At 43.5% G+C, this 19012-nt stretch overlaps 1 protein-coding gene across 5 annotated transcripts in view; it reads right to left on the bottom strand.

Moving 5' to 3' along the window:
- Window positions 1–19012, bottom strand: part of svild (supervillin d) — a 58700-nt gene that overhangs the window by 2310 nt on the left and 37378 nt on the right. For all 5 annotated transcript variants that reach the window (XM_066698548.1, XM_066698547.1, XM_066698549.1 and 2 more), the window contains 20 exons: window positions 10893–11040; window positions 10298–10387; window positions 10102–10188; window positions 9651–9831; window positions 9083–9255; window positions 7787–7942; window positions 7225–7361; window positions 6767–6914; window positions 6195–6340; window positions 5472–5647; window positions 4412–4550; window positions 3966–4254; window positions 3375–3529; window positions 3109–3211; window positions 2505–2712; window positions 1959–2092; window positions 1542–1697; window positions 1086–1229; window positions 742–854; window positions 164–319 (listed from right to left, as the gene is read on the bottom strand). In XM_066698548.1, coding sequence (XP_066554645.1) covers window positions 164–319; window positions 742–854; window positions 1086–1229; window positions 1542–1697; window positions 1959–2092; window positions 2505–2712; window positions 3109–3211; window positions 3375–3529; window positions 3966–4254; window positions 4412–4550; window positions 5472–5647; window positions 6195–6340; window positions 6767–6914; window positions 7225–7361; window positions 7787–7942; window positions 9083–9255; window positions 9651–9831; window positions 10102–10188; window positions 10298–10387; window positions 10893–11040 — 3039 coding nt within the window. The remainder of the gene's footprint in view (window positions 1–163; window positions 320–741; window positions 855–1085; window positions 1230–1541; window positions 1698–1958; window positions 2093–2504; window positions 2713–3108; window positions 3212–3374; window positions 3530–3965; window positions 4255–4411; window positions 4551–5471; window positions 5648–6194; window positions 6341–6766; window positions 6915–7224; window positions 7362–7786; window positions 7943–9082; window positions 9256–9650; window positions 9832–10101; window positions 10189–10297; window positions 10388–10892; window positions 11041–19012) is intronic.

Genomic DNA, 19012 nt, shown 5'->3' with positions numbered 1-19012 from the left:
AGCAAGTGCCTCAGTGGTAAAATATTTTAAAAGTGCTCAATTACAGATGCTAAGGGTACATTCCTTCCAAAATAGAAATGGACAGGCCTATGAACATTTTGATTTAAACCCTGCTACTGGACTTGTCCTCTTACTATGTGCAGCAGACAGAGACCCCAGTTACCTGAAAGTCCTCGTCTGAGAGGTAGATTTCGAGTCTGAGGGGGTCCACTCCCTCTGGCATTGGCTTGGCCTGCAGCTCTTCAATGGAGTACTGCGTCTTGCTGAGCCGGGCGAGGGCGTCCTGGACCAGAATCACTTTGTTCCGCAGAGCCTCTGCCTGCAGGGACAGACGCACCCAAATGACACAATCACCCCCAGAGACATCACTACAGGAGAGCTGGGGCATAGTTTGCACCAAGAACCAATCTTCCCAAGATCCTTTGCTGTTGTGGATGTGACTGACACACCCCTGCCTAGGGCTGAAGACCAAGCGTGTTCTTGGCTTTTCAGAGACTCCCAGGCAGGGCAGCAGATAATCACAAACCCCATACACCATGAGAGTATAGCGCAGGGGTAAGTCTAACCAAAAATACTACCTTTCAGCAGGTAGAGGGCAATTTGTTAACTGTCAGTGGACCACATGTGCTGGATAGTTTGGATAAATTGTTAGTTTTATTTAGCCGTTTCCTTTGGTAAACTTATTGCCTGGCGAAGCCATCTGAGAGCCAAGCCTCGGGACAGCAGCAATTCTCTCAGTACCTGGGTGCTGACTTTAGGCTGTGCCTCCCACTTGGGGAAGATGTTGGTGAAGGTGAGGGGTTCAGCTCCAGCGTGGATCAGGTAGGCTCTGGGGGGGCGTCTTGGGTTCTTCTCTGAGGGAAAACATGAACACGCTTCAGAAACCACCAGCCAGGGAAACGCACTGTGGCCATCCTATTGCATGCTCTTCACTTCCCAAGAGCACTACTGGTGACCCAGAAGGGATGTTGAGATGAGTGTATGGCAGCATTTTTAAAATCACTAAAGATAAACGCAACACAAATTGTTAATTTCTGTACGGCATGTAATGGATTCCTTAGTTCCCTCTGCCCCACGTGGAGTACCTTGACAGTACTGCAGGACAGTCTCCATGGCGCACTTCCTCTCGCAGTCCCAGCGGATCTGTGCCGAGCCGGTACACTCCTCATCGTCAGGCTGCTGGCCCTGCCACAGGTACACCTCCATCCGGTTATCCAGGAGGAAGAGGGCTGGAGGGAGACAAAGAATGTGCAGTCCATATTTAAAAACATCAATGCTGCAATGCAGTGTATCATTCAGTTCAGTTTCTTCCCAGGCCATTCTGGATGGATATATATTCCAAGATTCTCACTCCTGCTTCCCTTTATGGCGTCACAGTCACACAAAGGAACAATAATGCACTGATGCAGATCTGCAGTTTGGTTTGTTATTAATATGTGCAGTGCATATGTAAAATAATACACACACAGCAAATATGTAGATGGGTGGGTGAGTGTGACTGGGGATTCTCTAAGCTGTGATTCTCAGACAGTGGGGCTCACCTGGCTGTGGGACAGAGTAGAGGTTTTCCTGCAGGAAGGGCATAGCCATCACAGAGCCCGAGATCCGTGCGGGGCCCAGCTGTTCCTCTGCTATGAACACACCGGAGCACGCACTCATCCTGTACAGTCGGGGCGTGTAGTTATATTTGCCAGGATCTGCGAAGCCAAGCACATGACTTTTGTGGAAAGAAAATACAGAAATAAAATAAATACATAAAAAGTGAATAGTGACCCGTTTACTAGGCGATCTGCAGTAAATTCCTCCTGCCATTTGTTGGTAGTGGGTCAAGAGACAAGACTATTTCATGTCCTATAGCTTTTCAAAGTTTGACACTAATCCCAGGCATAATTAGTCACAACTGTCCACAGCCTGACCCAATATGCTCTCTAGGAATCCAGCCCCATTGGGTCCTGTACCTTGCAGCATACAGTCATAGGCCTTCCTGTCCTGGCGGATCAGAGCATTCCAGAACTCCACGGGCTCCGAGCCTTCCTCCACTTCCTGTACGGTCAGCGTGCTGTTGCTATGGAGACCAATCTCCGCAGGGCACCTAACCAGCCGAAAAAGTAGCAGGTCAAGGAAGTGCCAAACTGAATATACACAGCACCAAAACTAATGAGCGTTAGCCACTATTCTCATTGAATCCCTACACCACATTAATACAACATATCATGCTATTCCAGAGCCAATTATTTTATCTCACCCAAGCTCTTAATTACTTAACAAAATTAAATTACATGACTTCACTGCTTAATAATTAATGGAATCTGCATCCCCTGGTTCTAGACACCCATCAAATGTGCTGGTTGATGGCTTTCCAATATCAGGATTGAAGAACACTGTGCCAAAGTAATATATGTATTTTATTAACACTATTGTAAGACAGTTAGCTCATTTGAAAGATTTTGTGAATTTATTTTTTCTTGGCAGTGTGTGTGAACAGAGGAAGGGCAGGGACTCACAGTTGTGTGATGCGCTCCACGGCCCTTTTGCCCACCTCCCGGATGTTGGCGTGGGCCTTGCAGCCATGCCAGAGGTAGAGCACCCCCAGCTGAGCGTGCAGAAGGACGAGCGAGACACGGGAACGCAGGCTGCTGCATTGGCACTCCACCTCCAGCAGGCTGCCCTCTGCCGGCACCTCCCCACGCACACAGAAGAGACGCCAGCCTCCTGCCAAGGGGCACACAGCACCTGTCACCACGACACTCACTGTACCGCACACCAAGGCTTAGCCATACCTCTCAAAGCCTTTTTCCCCAAAGAATTTGTGGAACGTATTTGTTATTATTTAAATTATTACTCTATAGTTAGATCCAATTCAGGTGGTTTAGCATCAGAGGAGAGTGATTAGAGATTCCTTGTTTATTTTGGATACCACTGGAAAAAAACTAAATCAGCTTGCTGTGTCCAAACCATTGTACTGCTGATGGAATTGCATTCGTGTTGCTAATAGACAACTGCATTTCTGTAAGGCTAACCAAATTCGGTTCTAGGTGCGGAGCTTCTAGTAGGTCTTAATGCGTTACACTTCTACCAGAGTATACAGGGAGGGAAGCAGGGACACACCTGTGTTGTGGGCATCATCATCTCGGGATCCCTTGTGTATGACCATCCCCCCCTTGAACATCTGCAGGAAGCAGGGTGGCTCCTTCCCCTGGGCCACCTGGACCTAGACAACAAACAGAACATCAGCAGTCAGGCTGAGATATTGACACACCTGCTTACCACAAGTAGCAGGAGGAGAAGGCTGTGGCAATTGCAAAGAAAGAGGGGAAGAACATTGAGGAGGAGGAGATGGGGAAGGAGAGGAAGATGAAGATGGCGACCAGTACCTGTGACCCTCTGTGGTTGCCCAGCTCTACGGTCATGAGGGCTGACGTTCCTTTCCCACTGACACTCGAGTGACTGCCCTGCCAGAAGAAACAGGCACTGCGCTCCCGGCCTGGCCCACTGCTGCTCAGCTGATCTGGCTTCTGCCTCTTAGCCACTGTGAGGAGACACGACACACTGAGCCCAGCACGACAGCAGGAGCCTACCAGCTGAATGGTCTACTGCTTCTCTAAGACAAGCAGCATGAAAGGACATGCCAATATACTGTATTTCCTGCTTCTACAGAGACTGACCTCTTTCAAAAGCTGGTTTGACTGCCATGTCTGGACAGAGTGCACACAAAATAGTCACACAAAATAGATATAACATCACATGCTACAAGTTCCAGCCCAAGCCAGCCAGTGTTTAGTTCAACCTTTTTCTTGGGCGCCTAGCTTGGAGTCAGGATGATCTTTAAAAGGAATTAACCTCACAGAAGAGTAGGAGCTTGGGAAGAATGCTTTGAATTACCCTCACAATGGGCTCCACATATTTAATTCATTTAACTCAAATCTGGACAAGGGGATGATTCTCCATCCTCTCAGGGGACTCACCCACGTTGGTAACGGAGTACGTCCACTTGATGATGTAGGTATCCCCCTCGTGGAGCTGGCCTACGCTCTCCTGGGGGATCTCGAAGTCATCAAACTCCCGGATGTGCCACACGGCCACGGACACGGTGGCCAGCTCGGCCTGCCTCCGATCCTCCACGGAGATCAGGCCGTAGCCCCGCTGCACGTCCACACCTTCAAGAATGGTGCGCACAGGAGAGCTGCTGGATGCCAGCATGGTTTTGGCATCACAGGGCTTCAACTCGGTCTCGTGCGGGGAGTGCGGGGGACACTGAGGCACAGAGAGACAAGGAAGACAGAGACTTCTGCTAAGGAGCGGTGCATCTCAGAATTCAAACAGGCCGAACGCTCTGGAGGATGAGGCCTGTGTGTCCTCCCAGAGGCCTGCCTGGTTTGCAGTGCCCACATAGTGCTCACAGTGCCCTCACCTTGACCTCTACCACTGCAGGGTCCTCCTTGGCACTGCGGTACTCAGCCCAGTCCAGGAACTTCTCTTTGAACAGCGCTGTCTCATTGTGCTCCGATAGACGGCCGAACAGGGCCCAGTCCGGTCGACCTTCCCCCTGCCTGGACACACAGAGTCACATCAAATGCACAAGACAGTCTTAAGTCAGAACTGAAATTAGGCCCATCACCAAATCGAATGGGATAAACCTACAGTTCAATGCCACGTGGAACACTTATCAGCCTGTCAGATCTGGTCCTGCTTAATACAAAAGCAAGCTACTTTTGGCATTTGGATCTGCTGTATTGTCACAAAGACATTTAATCTCTAATTGAAGGCAGATCATTTTAATTCATGTAATAAATGTTAATATCATATGCAGTTTTCTTTTATTCAAATTGTATTTGCTAAAAATCTATTTGCTATGTGTCTGAAGTGTTTATTTTATTTACTTAGACTGATTCTTAATTTAAACCATAACTACCTGTAGGTGGCACTGAAACACTAAACAAAACTGAATATGAGATGAAGAGGTTTCCACTATATGTGTATCTGAGGTTATGAATCGTTAACCAGCACAATCTATCGCCAGTTTTGAATATTTAAGTAAGATTCCTTTGGTTTTCGCAAGTTATCGCATACACAAGTGGAAAAATAGACTTCCAATGTGATAAAAAGTGGAGAAATATAAGTGAGTAAAGACTGATTAACTAATTTTAAGTAACACTAATGCATGAATTTTGAAAAACAGCTGGGGTAAAAAAAACAAAAAAACTCCATTGTAAATATTAATTTAAATAGTTTTATAAAGGGGGCTTCAATGGATCTTTAAAACAATGCTTCCTAGATTTCAGAATGCATAGTACTTCTGTACGCCAAAGTAACTATACTAAGTCATTGATAAAGAGAACGTTTATACAAGGGTTTTCTTTCCTATCGTCCCCCAATATGAGGCTGTGATCCCTCAGAAGGTTAGAAGCATCATGGAGTTTCTGTCCACCTTGTCCCAGTATGAACTGTGGTGTGCTGCCAACTATACTCACTGCAGGACCTCCGCGTTCATCCCACTGCTGTCCAGGGGGTTGACCCCACAGTTGCTGTAGTCGTATGGCCCGTTCCACAGCTGTTTCCCGAGCTGCACGGCCAACTTCCTGTCCCCGAGAGACACTTCCTTTCCGTGCCACACATACACCTCGCTGCCAAAGTCAAACACCAGCACCTGCAACACAACTCACTCCTCAGCACTGAGAGGCAACAGCAAATGTGTTTTGGGCAATTTACACCAATAATAATAATAATAATAATAATAATAATAATAATAATAATAATAATAACAATAACAATACTAAACTGACTTTAACTGGCAGATGTACCAAATTGAAGATGAATTTAATTAACGGAGTAGGAATTTGGCTCGAGAAGAAACCTCTTTACAGGTTTCATCTCCAGGCAGGGAATTTAGGGATGTTGGATAAGTAGAAAATAAAGAATGCAACGCAAAAAAAAAAAATCTTGAAAATACACTCCACCCAGTTATATTCCATCAACAGCTCTTTCCCGGCCTCTTTCTAAATACCTCACAAACGTTCACAACAAGAGAAGTAGACCTCCACTACCAAACTACAGCAAGCAGCTTTGAAAGCAAAATGCTTATGACATCAGAAAATGTGCCGTGTGTTTGAGGGGAGTCTGTCTGTTGGTGCTGCCATGTGGGTGGGCGGCTGGCCGGGGACAGCGGCAGGACAGAGTGCAGGGCAGGGCCTCACCTCTCGGGAGCTGAGCAGGGACACGCTGGGGATGGTGGCCCAGGCCTCCTCGTGAGGGACAAGTCTGTCCTCAACCAGCCTGTACACACAGTTGGACTCCACCACCGCGCTCTCGTACACCTCGTCTTCCTCAGGATCGCCAGCCCCTAATAACAACAACAAATCATTTAATATACACAAAGCACCTTTCAGGTTAAAACAAACAAAATAAATATCATCACCACCAAGTACATTTGAATTTTAATGTAAAAAGGGAACTGGAACAGAATATGACGTGATTAAGATAAGATGCAATATATCACCATCGTACGCAAATTCTAAACACAAAGTGGATTGGAGCGTTAAAAATCCAGGACAATCAAAGAGATTTTCCTTATGGACCACAGAACCTAAAACGGTAGTCGTATCACAGTGTATGTCGGATATGCCTCTGACTCAGGATGCCGATTAAGCCTGAGCAGGCAGACACAAATCCAAGCACTGTCTTCACTTAATGAGGAAGTGACACAGCCTTCAGTGAGATTTAAACTCCTCATGACTGCAGCCTCTCCTGACAGTGTGCATGCCGTTACCTCGGTACTCCACTTTCCCGCCTAGAAGCTTCCAGAATTCCTTGGCTCTGGTGCTCTCCATGTTCACTCCCTCCTCCAGGATGGTGATGTGCGGCGCCTTACAGCCCAGATCTCGTTTGGTCTGGATGAAAGAAGCCAGTTCTGAGGCCTGCCAAGAGTCCAAGTGACAAAAGTTTTATTGTAAACAAAAATAAAAAACAAACGGACGAGAGCTGTGGTCGATCGTGTTTCTTGACCTTTCATCTATTTTTAGGCTTCCGCCGCATTTTGTTTACGTGGACACATTGTGTATCACTGACATTTGTTGCTGTGCCAATGGCAAAAACACCAGCTGAACTCAATAAAACATTCATGTACACTCCTCCCACCACCAAATGTCATTGTCTTAATTAACACTGATTTTTTAAGCTTTGGTGGGTTGCATTAGAACTAAAAGCGAGGGATCGGGGGTACAGCACCTTGGCTTTCTCAATGACGTTGGCGAACTCCCCACTCCACAGGAAGCAGTGTTTGGGTGTGAGTAACAGGAAGCAGTCCCCGCTATTCAGAGACTGGGCGCTGGGCTCCACCAGTCTGACCTGGACGTGCCGGCGACCTGCAACAGGACACAGAAAGTACTGACTACATACTAGCCATGCAGCAAGAGCCACCAGTATAGGGTACATAGATAAGTACCCTCTTGCCATGTACGACTTCCAAAAGGGGAATGATCGTGGGAAAAAGTGCAAATTTACCATGCCCTCTTAAATGTTGCGATTCAAAATGCAAACTCACTGCCATACGTTTTTTTTCCCTCATGACAACTTCTGTTGAACTTCCATGTGGCTTTAACACGGCAAGCATGCATGGTACATTTATATCCTTATCCTGATCTTCCTCTATATTTTACACTCATTTCTATGTCTTTCGATAGCTTTAATTTTTTGTTATGTAGAACCACATTGGTCACAGTTTCCATACACAAACCCCTGAAAATGTATCTGTAGCATCAGAAAAATGCCTCAGAGCTCAGAAGCTGACCTTTGACCTGTATCAGCATTAGCTTGTTGAAGGGCAGGGAGCTGTTGTTGGTCACTACTTCAGTCGACTTCACGTTGCGGAGGTTCACCTTCCTGAAGTTCTCCTTGCTGGCCAGGCCAGCCAGCGCAACATCAGCGTAGTTGGAATGCTTTGCCACTGAAAGACAGGATTTTTTTTTGTTTTAAAAGCGGCACAGGCCAAACATTGGCTGTAGGTCTTTAAACACAGGCCACTTGAGTTATGTGGTAGTATGACAGCTCTGATATCATTCACTGATGGAAATAAACTGGCCCAACTGGTTTCTCTGGTCGGATATGTAAATATGGTAACATGGCTTGACCCAGAACTGCTTTTGAAAGACAAAGATTTACTGAAATGTAAGTTAAGAATGGGTATACTATTCATAAAGTATTTTCCATCTCAAAAAAGTGAACAAACAACAACAAAAACAAAAATCTGCACAGTCCCCAACCACCTTCCAACTATTACTATGACTTTACCTCATTTTCTTCATTTGAGCTTTACCTCATTCTCCTGAGCTGTTCAGCACTCTTGCTATTTACCCATGCTTCCTTATGCACCAGTGTGTTTATGTTTTGACAGTACTTCCCCCCCCTCCTTGTACCTAGCACTTAACTGTATTTAGTCTGCACGTCACCTCATTGTACTAGGATGTATGCTTATTGTATCTTGTAATGATTTAAATTGTATTTTGTACTGGTTGTATAACTGCACTTTTGTAAGTGCTTCTTGTATATAAAGTCACCCTGGATAAGGATGTTTGCCTATAAATAAATAAATATTATTAATAACCTACATAAAGTGAATCTAGATTTAACATGAATATATAGTGTTTTCAGTTTAATTCTGTCCAAGAGCAAAATAAAACGCAATGGAACGTGTTGTTTTATTGCAGGAAGCGCAATGGCCTCTCTAAACCAAATATAGAGTTCCCATTGTGTGGTTGAACTTAACCTCATCCCAGCCATTTCTGACAGAAATATTTATCACACCAATTTCACACAAAAGCATGTACTGTGTATGCAAGAGTTACATTTGGGGGGTGGGAGTCCAGGTGCAGTACATCACAGAGCCCTGATTTATTCCATTTACACTACTTTCAAATCCCATTACCTCCGACGGCTGTATTTTACATCCAGCGGAAAAAGGTAATAATTCTAGGCCAGGTGGCAAAGGGCTTAGAAACTCCCAGCTCAGTCTGTTCCAACTTCCTGGAGCTCTGGGGTCTCTCAAGTCTATGGTTTATGTAACAGTGCTGCGTTTGCTTTTACTCACTTTTCTCCACCTGGATCCTCTTGGTCTCCAACACGGCCACATTGAGCCGCTGCTCCGTGTACTCCTGCCTGATGTCATCTCGAGCAGCCAGGGTGCGGAGGGGGTTGCGGGAGGCCTGGGTCTTCCTGGCAGGCCGTACCGCCCGCTTGTGTTCAGCTACGGAAGAGGTCAGCCTGAGGAGACACACACAGTGGGGCTTGAGGAGCAGGCCTGAGCATGTGGGCCCCCCAGAGTGCCCGATCCACACAGGCTCCCAAATGAGAAACAAACCCACTACACCAAAAGACCGGCTGGTTATGAACGGTCTTTTAAGTCTAAGGGATTGACGGCACTGCTTGGAGCCCTGTTGCCCTCACATGGCTGCTGCAGAATACCAGGCCTGTATTTCACCCGAGGCATAAAAAATAATGAAGTGACCAAAAAACGTAATTCTGTTATCACGCTGACCTACCCGTCTTTTACGTTGTTAAAAGTGACTTGCTATATAGCGACTATTCGCTTTTAGGGGTTTAGTTTTAGTGAAGGTCTTTAAAGCTGCAAGTTTCTAATCCCCCCCAACTCAACATACTTGGGAGCGTGGGACTCGAAGATAGTGCTGAAGTCGTTGATCTCCACAGAGCCGCTGGAGCTCAGGGCGGAGGGGGACACCCCACGGTAGAACTTGGAGAAGGTCTCATCATCGTCCAGCTTCATCACTTCCTTCACTGTCTCCTGGGTGACGGTGATGGAGGTCTCTTGGTGCCCCACCCCTGGTGACATAAAGCAGTGCGGCAGAGGCAGGTCATTTACAGGGCACAAGTCAGATCAACAAGTCACTTACAGGTCCACCACTGCATACAATACCACCCTCTACATTCCTTATGGGTAGCAAACTAACATAGTGCAGCTTACAGTGGTCTCCATACTCTCTAAGGAGGCAAATCCTTATGCAAATTAAGAAACACAGCCGACCTTCTGTGATGCATTGGAAGAATATAGGCACAGATAGCATACTGTGGGAATTTGAGTATCGTTGTTACCTTTATTATGCAACTTGTCCAGGAAAGACTCCAGCTTATCCAACCTCTTATCCCCCTCCATCTCCACATCAGTTCGACTGGCAATGTCTGGGGGGGAAAAGGGAAAAAATATAAAAATAAATGCAGGAAGCAGAAGCCTGTCAACAGTGTTTACATTGAACAGAAGAATGCTGATATTTCTAAGGTGAATTCATACCTTCCAAGGGCTTGACTGGAGTTCCTGTGGTGGATTTTTTGCAGTGAAAAATGGGAGCTTCCTCTCTTCCAGACACTGGAGACACTAAACCTGTTAGAAAACAGACTCTGGTGTTACCTAATGCAGTAGATAAACATTTCTGGGGCTAAGTCTAAAAGCTATGTCTGTAAAACTCTGATAGCTTTTATAGAAAGATATATGTTAAGATATACATCAAATAGTAAATTTATAATTATGCTTTAGTTTATAAAATCACTACCCAGCTATTTACATTTAAGCATTTGAAAGAAGAACTGTATAGAACTACTTTGGCAATGATCCAGGAATCTGTGGATTAAGTGCAGGCCCTTCGAAGTGAGAGTTATTAGGCCAGTTCAATCATTGGTGGGTTTCATTGCGCTTGGAAACAAACTGCAGACACTTATCTGCAGAGGCAAAATAGACAAATTGGCAAAGTTGGGCCAATTATTAAATGGTCCCAATCACTGGGAATCAATCATTGGGAGGCAATCATGAACCAGACCAATCATGTAGAGGTTACAGTGAAGCTCCTGAACAAGAAACTAGAATTCATTATATTGTGTTAAAGGCTGACCCCTCTTGGCCATGCGTCCCGCCACGGTGAACTGCGTGGAGTCGTTGGAGGCGCCCCGCCCTTTGGTCTTCCACTGCTCCTCCTTCTCCTGCAGAATTCGCATCCTCTCGGCCAAGCTCATCTTGGTCTCCACCTCTGCCGAGGATTTCTGAAAGGCAGGCACAAGAGGACAGTTTTAACAGCGCTGCCCAGGCCACAGAGATGGGGCTGCCATTTCTACTATAAAGGGATTGTGTAGAAGGAACAAGGATCAACCTTCCCTGTAGCAAAATATTCCAGTGTACAATCTCACAACATGCAACAGTTAGCAAACACTTTACTGTGTGGCAACTCCCAGTAAGTGTAAATCACAAAAGACCCACCAATGAGAAAATATGGTATAAAACAGGATACCTAAATAATCCAAACAAATTGTCAATTGTCAAACAAACAAACAAAACAAGCCATGCAGTTGAGATGCACATAGTAACTTTGCTTTCCATTTCAGACACCACTGTTTATATAGATTTAAAAAAAAGAGGGATCAACCCAAATAATGAACTCCTTTTACTGATTTTTTTACCTTACATCAGGTAGCAGTGCTTTTGTTATGAAAAGCCATGGAAAGTATTTTGGACCCATCACTGATGTGAAACAAACTTTTAATCTGCACTGTAGTTGGGTGTAGTCATGCAGTCAACCGCACATTGCAGACTGGCCTTGAGGACAAACAGCTGCATGTAATTACAGGACAGATACAAATCACCTCTGACTGTAATTTTAAAAGGTTGTGTTTGGTATACCTGAGTCTGAAGAGATTTAGTTAATGTATACCTGCCTCTTTTCTGTTGTTATTGGGGCTCTTATTTGTGTCAAACACTATTGCTCACGTACAAATGTGGGTCAAGAATCTGAGACCACTGTAGATGGAAACGCCACAAGCCACTGAAGAACTACTTCTTTACAGTGATTATATTCCAGAACCAGTCATGTTATTCTAGATTGCTTTGTTCTTTATTCATGCTTATGCAGGCATCCCATTTCAATGGCGAGTACAGACACACACAACTGGGCATGTGTTGAATTTCGATCTTTTATTTATTTATTTATTTATTTTTTAAACTAGCCGAAAAATGAGAGGTAAAGTAAGAAAAAGAAAAACCAAACCAACATTCGTTAGAATACTTGACAAGTGAAAACGCAATAAAAAAGTAACTATTCACATGCACTTTGTGGTTTTGAAACTCAAACAGACGAACACCTGGTTTTAATAATTATAATAATTTGTAACAAAAATAACCTTTACAAGCAACACACTATAGAAAACTACATGGGGGGGGGGACATGACCAACACACATGCCTAATTACCATGTAGAGTGCAGATGAAAAATAAGTAATATCATTTTCACACATGATAGCACCAACCATTAAGAACACTATTAAACTAAAAACACGTAAACAGAAGCCAGATATTCAGAAGCTCCTGTGAAAGAGCAGTGAAAAGCCAACCCTGTGCAAGTGAATGTCACCTTCTGTCTCCAGGGAGCAGGAGAAGAACTGCGTGTGTGAGAGACCTCTTGGGCCTCGAAGGAAAGTGTAGTCTTGAGGGAGAGAAAGAGGAAACAGGAAACCCAAGGTAAAGGAGAAGAACAAGGAACAGTTCCACACTGAACACACAACTTTTAAAGCTCACGCTACTGTACTTCTAGATGGGACCTCAGGATTCCACCGACCTCTAAATAATCTCCAGCTAGTTTTCCTGAAGTATGTTGACAGGATTTCCCTCACGCTGTATCATGCTATATCCGTACGCTCTCCACAACCAGCTACTGCTTTCAGAAAATGAAAGTACAAAACATTGTCTAGATACAAGTTACAATTTATTTACTTAAATCCAAATGATAAAACCAAAAACATTTTGTTGCACTGCTCTGCCTGTGACATGCTGCCACTTTTACATGAACATGCTTTGGGATTTACAAAATTGTTTATATAGGCCTATGTAAAATCCACCCACAAGTATTTTGGATCTGATGGAAGTTGACTACAGCTCACCAGGGCATTAATAATTAAACAAAGCAAAACATAACAGAATTAAGAGAAGGAGAGTGCTTCAACTTGGGGGGAAGGGAGGCTGGTGTGTAGAGGGGTGAGCAGGGGGGGGTTAAGTTTCTCGATCTGGGCTGTCTGCATGTAGCTTATCAGTACAGGCCAAGTCATTTCCTGCTATTCCCTGAACCGTAAAAAGCTGACCCTGCAAAACGCCAGGGTTTATTGCAGGAACCCTGTGGATGGTAATGTAATGGCAAAGGCTGCTGGGAGAAAGAAAAACAAAAGGGCCGAATGACCACACTGCTATGTGACTGGAGTCTGTCTCTCTAATGTTGTCGGCCACACACAAGATTGCTGAAAACAGTGCCTCCAGTGTTTCTCCAGGGCGCAGTGACGGGACACCTCCGTCCGCTGTACACTAGCTTTGACACACCGTTGCCACAGTGTCAAACAGCACCTATAATCCAGCAGGACAAAGTCGTCTACCTGGGTCAAAGTCTAGTTAGTGTAATATTCAGGGCTTGCCTGGTAAAGAAGGCTAATCACAAAGAGAAAGAGAAACTGACATGGCAAAGCATGCTATTGACAACCCATTGTGAAACAGTGGAACAGATCTCCGTGGGTCACATCTTCCTTGTTACTGGGCATCATTATTACTGATGCAGATGCTTTTGCACAATCAAGGCCTGCTGCGAATTTCACTAAATTCACAACATTTCTTGGTTTTATTTAAATAGTGACGTTCACAGGCCCTGTAAAACCACCCTTTCTTCACTTTTAAAGGCTTGAAAATTAGCAAGCACCGTTCTCCTCAAAACGCCGGCCATTAAACAAACACTTACAAAATCTGTGGCGCTTAAGTTAAATATGTTGCAGTGGTTTAGAAAGGCAAGGGCTGCCGAGAAACAATTATAGTTGTTGAACTCTGTATTTAAAATGATTTATCTTGGCTTTACAGGGAAATGGTACAAACAGGAATGATTCACTGTGGTATGTGTTGATGACTGTCACAATCTAGCATGAAACTACTACTGTACATCATTTGTATGGTTTTGCTTTACTGTTTTTTCCATCCAATTTTTTAACAGCTTTTTTGCTTCTAACCATGCATCCAGCACTGCATTCTTGTAGTGTTAAGTTTGTTTTTCCACTGTAAAAGTATACTGAACATGTTTAGGTATTTAGCAAGACAGTAAATATGTTCCCAAGGTCTTTTGTGTGGTATTTACTAAACACTTTAGCACCACACCACACAGGAATAAGATGAAATCGCATTGGCTTTTTACTCCTGCACTATAATAATTTCCATGGAAGAAGACACAAAATACTCCTTTCCATGTCACAGGGTGATAAACTAAAACCAGCCCAGGGAAGCAAGGATACACGAGGTATGGACATTAGTAACCCTACCAAATAATGATTCACAGGGTCTGGAAACATTTTTTGTGGAGTTTTATAATTTAAAACAAGACTCAAATAATTTTCACTTAGATAGTTCGCTACCGTTTAACATTTAGGTTTGAAGACTTGCTGAGAAAAAGGTCCTTGTATTGTTCAGGCGTAACTTAGCCTCTCAACATTATCGGTCTGGCTGAGGAGAATAAAAAACACTCTGTTGCGGGATGACTTTCAATTAGTTGGCCATTTATTTTTCTTAAATGAAACTGTCAATCGGAACAGTGCCGCAGTCTACAGATCACCACAGGTTGCTTCTCAAATTGGCAGAGAGACATAGCATATTTGGAGTCCATCTGAGATGTTTAACAGTCATACACAAGGGAGATCGTTATAAACTCTGACTGGGCATTCCCACCACAGCACTCTTTATTTGCAGAACTCCCAACCCATCCCAGCAGAGCTATTACCTCTCAGGAGGGGCAAACAAAAAGTAGTCAGAGTGCTAAGTTTTCAGTAGCAGTAGTCCAAATGAACAACATAAGAACAGCAATTTTGTTGAGTTTTATTAGTAATTTCTATGCTTTAAAAACTAAAAAGGAAGCAAGCCTACTTATAAAGTATATATATTTAAAAAGGGGGAAAGTATGAGATTTCAGCTACTATTTCCAGCACCTCACAGGTGTCTCTGCATCATGTCACAGATTTGAATTCGGGGCCGGGAGCGGAGGCTGCTCATAAAGCTAGCCGATCATTAAACTCCAGCTTTCTGAAAAAAGTTTTCTTAAGGAATAAATATATCGCAGGCCCTGGGGCGTCTCTGGTTACAGCTCCAGCAACCCATCCCCCACATTCTCCCCCCTGGGAGACACGCACTGAAACACACACTGGAGCTATTATGATAGCATTTTTAACATGTCTACAAAGGAAATGTGTTCCAAAAAAAAAAAAAAAAAAAAAAAAAAAAAAATGACCTCATGCAGAACTTTACACCTATTTGTCTACTGGAAGAATCTTACTTTGTATCTTGCAACCCTCGATGAGGTGGTACAATGTGCTGCAATCACCCCCTCCACCCAAACTGTGGAATCCAATTTCCCCCCCATGGTATTTATGTGCCGCTGTATCAGCCTTCTTCAGACCCTGGTGGATGCATAAGCCCAAGTTATTTGAAGAAATTGTGTGGCCCTTTTTGTGCCTGGTGTTTTTGCATCGGTTTCTCTCTCTCGGTGTCAAGTAATCTTTAATCGCTTAGCTGCATAACGATTATTCTTGTGAAGAAATCTGTTGTTCCATATCCAGAGTTTTCAAATTCTATGTAACTTGCGGTTACATCATAAGAGACTAACTGTTTGATAAAGCACAAGGACATACAACACTCCAGTTGCCTAGTGGTTTCAGGTTTAACGAGCTGCAGTCTCTCATACGGACTGTACTGGCCAAGCACAAGAGCAATATATTGTTCGAACGTCAGACAGCAACTTTGCAAATACACTACACCACCCAGTAAACGAGCTTCAGATATCCAGCACGTGGTCTTGGCTTATGGACGTGCCAGTAACTCGTAAAACCTAAATTGGACCAGACTGCTGTGGTGATGAGAACTAACTTAGTTTTGCTGCAATCAGTAACATGGTTAAGTAGTTGCCACAGTGCTTTCTGGGTCCATGCTGCTTAGATCTTTGAAACTGCCTGAGATCTGAAGAATTGTTTATTTATGTTCAATTCCCCATATTAAGGATTCATGGAGAGACAAGGTGCAAACACAGATACCAACTCCCACACATTAATATACTAAAAAGCTAAAGCACTAAACTAAAAAATAGTTGTGTAACTAGTTAACATTGAATAGGCTAGCCTACCATACTATCCTTTGCATTGTGATCTCATATGGTGAAGGCTGAAGAGGTAAAAGAAAAATATAACAATTTTATTATACTATTTAAGCTACTGCAGTTGCAGTTTTAAAGACCATGGTCACCCAGTATAGGATAACAATTTATTTGCTTAGAAAACGTTTTATTTCACTCTTTATTGATACTGTAGCTGTAAGGCAAAAACAGTTTAAGCTTCTTCTATACCTATAGGTAGCGGCCATCATAAAACAAAGGGGAGGAAAAAACTAAGCAAGAACCTATTTACTATAAATACTAGGGATTACAAGGTCATTACTGTATTACAAATCCTAGAGGACAGAAACATTAAAAATTTAGTGGATTACGTAGACTTTTTGGACTTTACCACTCTTTTTTTTGTTTTAGTACATATAGGTTTCCCGGTGGAAACTTCTTCTACAAGGTTAAAATCACTTTAATGCAAGCAGGCCCTGGAACGGGAGACTTAAAAGTCAGACCTCTTTGGCGGAACATGGCGTTTCTCAACTCATGCCTGCTTTCCAGTTCCTTTCCTTTTTACAAAGCAGGCTCCATTTCAAAGACCCCCACCAGCTGACAGACGCCACCAGGACCTCTCAGATTGATCGCCCCAGAAACCTTTACAACTTGGCTGTTAGGCAATAAAAACAAGGTCTGCTCTCCATTCGGCGAGAAGAAATAGAAACATACTCAGTGCACAACATACACACAACACACGTCATGCTCAAGAGTCTGAGCAGCATGCAGTCTCACCTGGTTATAACAGACTACATACTGCTGTCTAGAACTCACGGGGCCAAAGACAGAGGAATAGACAGGCTCCTAGGGATGGAGGAGTGGGGCAAAGAAAGTGAAGAGGAAGAAACAGAACAGCATGGATTGGTTATTATTTGAAACATAATCCGTCTACGTCTGTAGAGCGAGGCCTCCTCAGGGGGTCTGTTTGCTCCACTTTTTATTAAAATGCCTAATTTTCTGCTGCCCGATACCAATGGGGGCAAATCCCTTTGTTATCTGCTATCCTAATGTTAAAGGTTTGATAGCCACGGAATCATAGATCACTATTCGTACAGATGTGATGCATACATAAGCGTAGGTTTGGGGAGGAGGGGCATGCCACAATGATGTTTCTGAGTGCTGATGATAGTCAAAATAGAACTGTACCCGATAATTACAATGAATTAGCAAAGGGAAGTGTAAGTATTCCTTTCCCTTTTTCATTTTAAAACAAGGTGACCTTCAACTATTTGGTTTATGCCAATTCATTCACTGTAACAGTTATGCCTTAAACTGTATAGGTTTTATCTTAACAAAAATAAGAAAAACTGGAGCTGCATTACTCCACAAATCTGTAGCTCATTAGGGGGTAAATTAAAAACAAAAATAGCTTACAGAGGCATCTGTCATTCGTGATCCATTAAATAAAATACTCCTCCAGAAAGCACAGTATGTGTATTTCATTAGAGTGAAAAGACTGCATCTGAGGTCTGTCAGTTTGATTGTGCAGATCCTGAATGCTTACCCAGCACTGGGTGCAGACAGAGGAGTCACTGGCATTTTCAGTGTCTTCCTACATTAGGAAGGAGGAAAGGAGAGAAGAAGGGGGAAAGAGGAATGAACAGTGAAAAAGAAAGCACAGAAGACAAACTGCAGGAGGATGGAGCAGTAGGCTGAAATAGAGGAGTATCAAACCACTGTAGAAAGACTGGTCAGAAATGCCCGTAGAGTACTGCTGAAGATCTCTCACGCTGGATAATTTACACATTTGTTCGCTTTTTTGTCATCATCGGCACTGTTTGGAAAAAATAAATCCCACAGATTTCACAACCTGGACTTGATGAAACTGCTCTGTTATGAGAGTCTTATTTCCAGCCTTGTGGAGTGTACAAGGGTACAGTGATATCACCTGTGTAAATTAATACCCACAGCATGACGAGTAGAAATACACAACCAATCCCACTCCTGACAGGTAGGAATTAATAACAGTGACCTATAAGGAAGTATGGGGTTACTGGCACTACGCTTCAGTTCACATCTTGGACCGTGAGAGAGGACCTGAGATGAGGTAATTATTATGATTCTGCCCCCCTCCCAGTCTCCCAAGCCCCCTTAAGGTAAATGGTATATTTTAATTGGGCTCTAGGCCACAGAACTGGCAAAGACAGATGTCAGGAGGGTTGGCCAACTCTGTACTGAGTTGGAATTAAATACGGACTAACCTTTAAATTATTTTTAATGAGACGATCTGCATAGTTTCTTTTCATTTCGAAAGCTTGCATCAGCTCTGCCAAGTCTGCCTGCCACATGTGAGCTCGGTAGCACAAATTTGCAAAGGCCTGGGAGGCTGGCTGTTCGGTAGTTTGGCTAAGAAGCTGGACACACCTGGAGACTGAGGAAGGTACATCAGAATTCTGCTTTTCATTTGTTTTTATAATCATGGTAAAGAAATACGCTCCTCATCTCAATTTTGCTCTCATTAATAGATGTTTTTATATTATTTTCTTTGTTGTTGAGGATCTGACATTCTACAGTGGTGGTTTTAATGTTTAATGATTCATGTTGGCATTATACCAGCTATATTTCAATCTGCTTATATAGCTCTTTGAACTAAGGGGGTCTGATTTGAAGGCTTGGTTAAAATATGGGGTGCCACAAGCCGAAGAATTTCAGGACTCCATACATCATAGATCACTGATGTGTTGTAGTTTCATCAATGTGGAATTCACACTAAATTGTACTTTCAGCACCTGATTAGTATACAATAAGCATGTTTTAAATTACATGCATTGACATTAAATACATGAAAAAGCATTTATAAA

This window comes from Amia ocellicauda, chromosome 3 (assembly GCF_036373705.1).
Source record: "Amia ocellicauda isolate fAmiCal2 chromosome 3, fAmiCal2.hap1, whole genome shotgun sequence".
Lineage (NCBI taxonomy): Eukaryota > Metazoa > Chordata > Actinopteri > Amiiformes > Amiidae > Amia > Amia ocellicauda.
The sequence above is the reverse complement of the archived record's forward strand: the minus strand, read 5'-3'. Positions and strand labels throughout refer to the sequence as shown.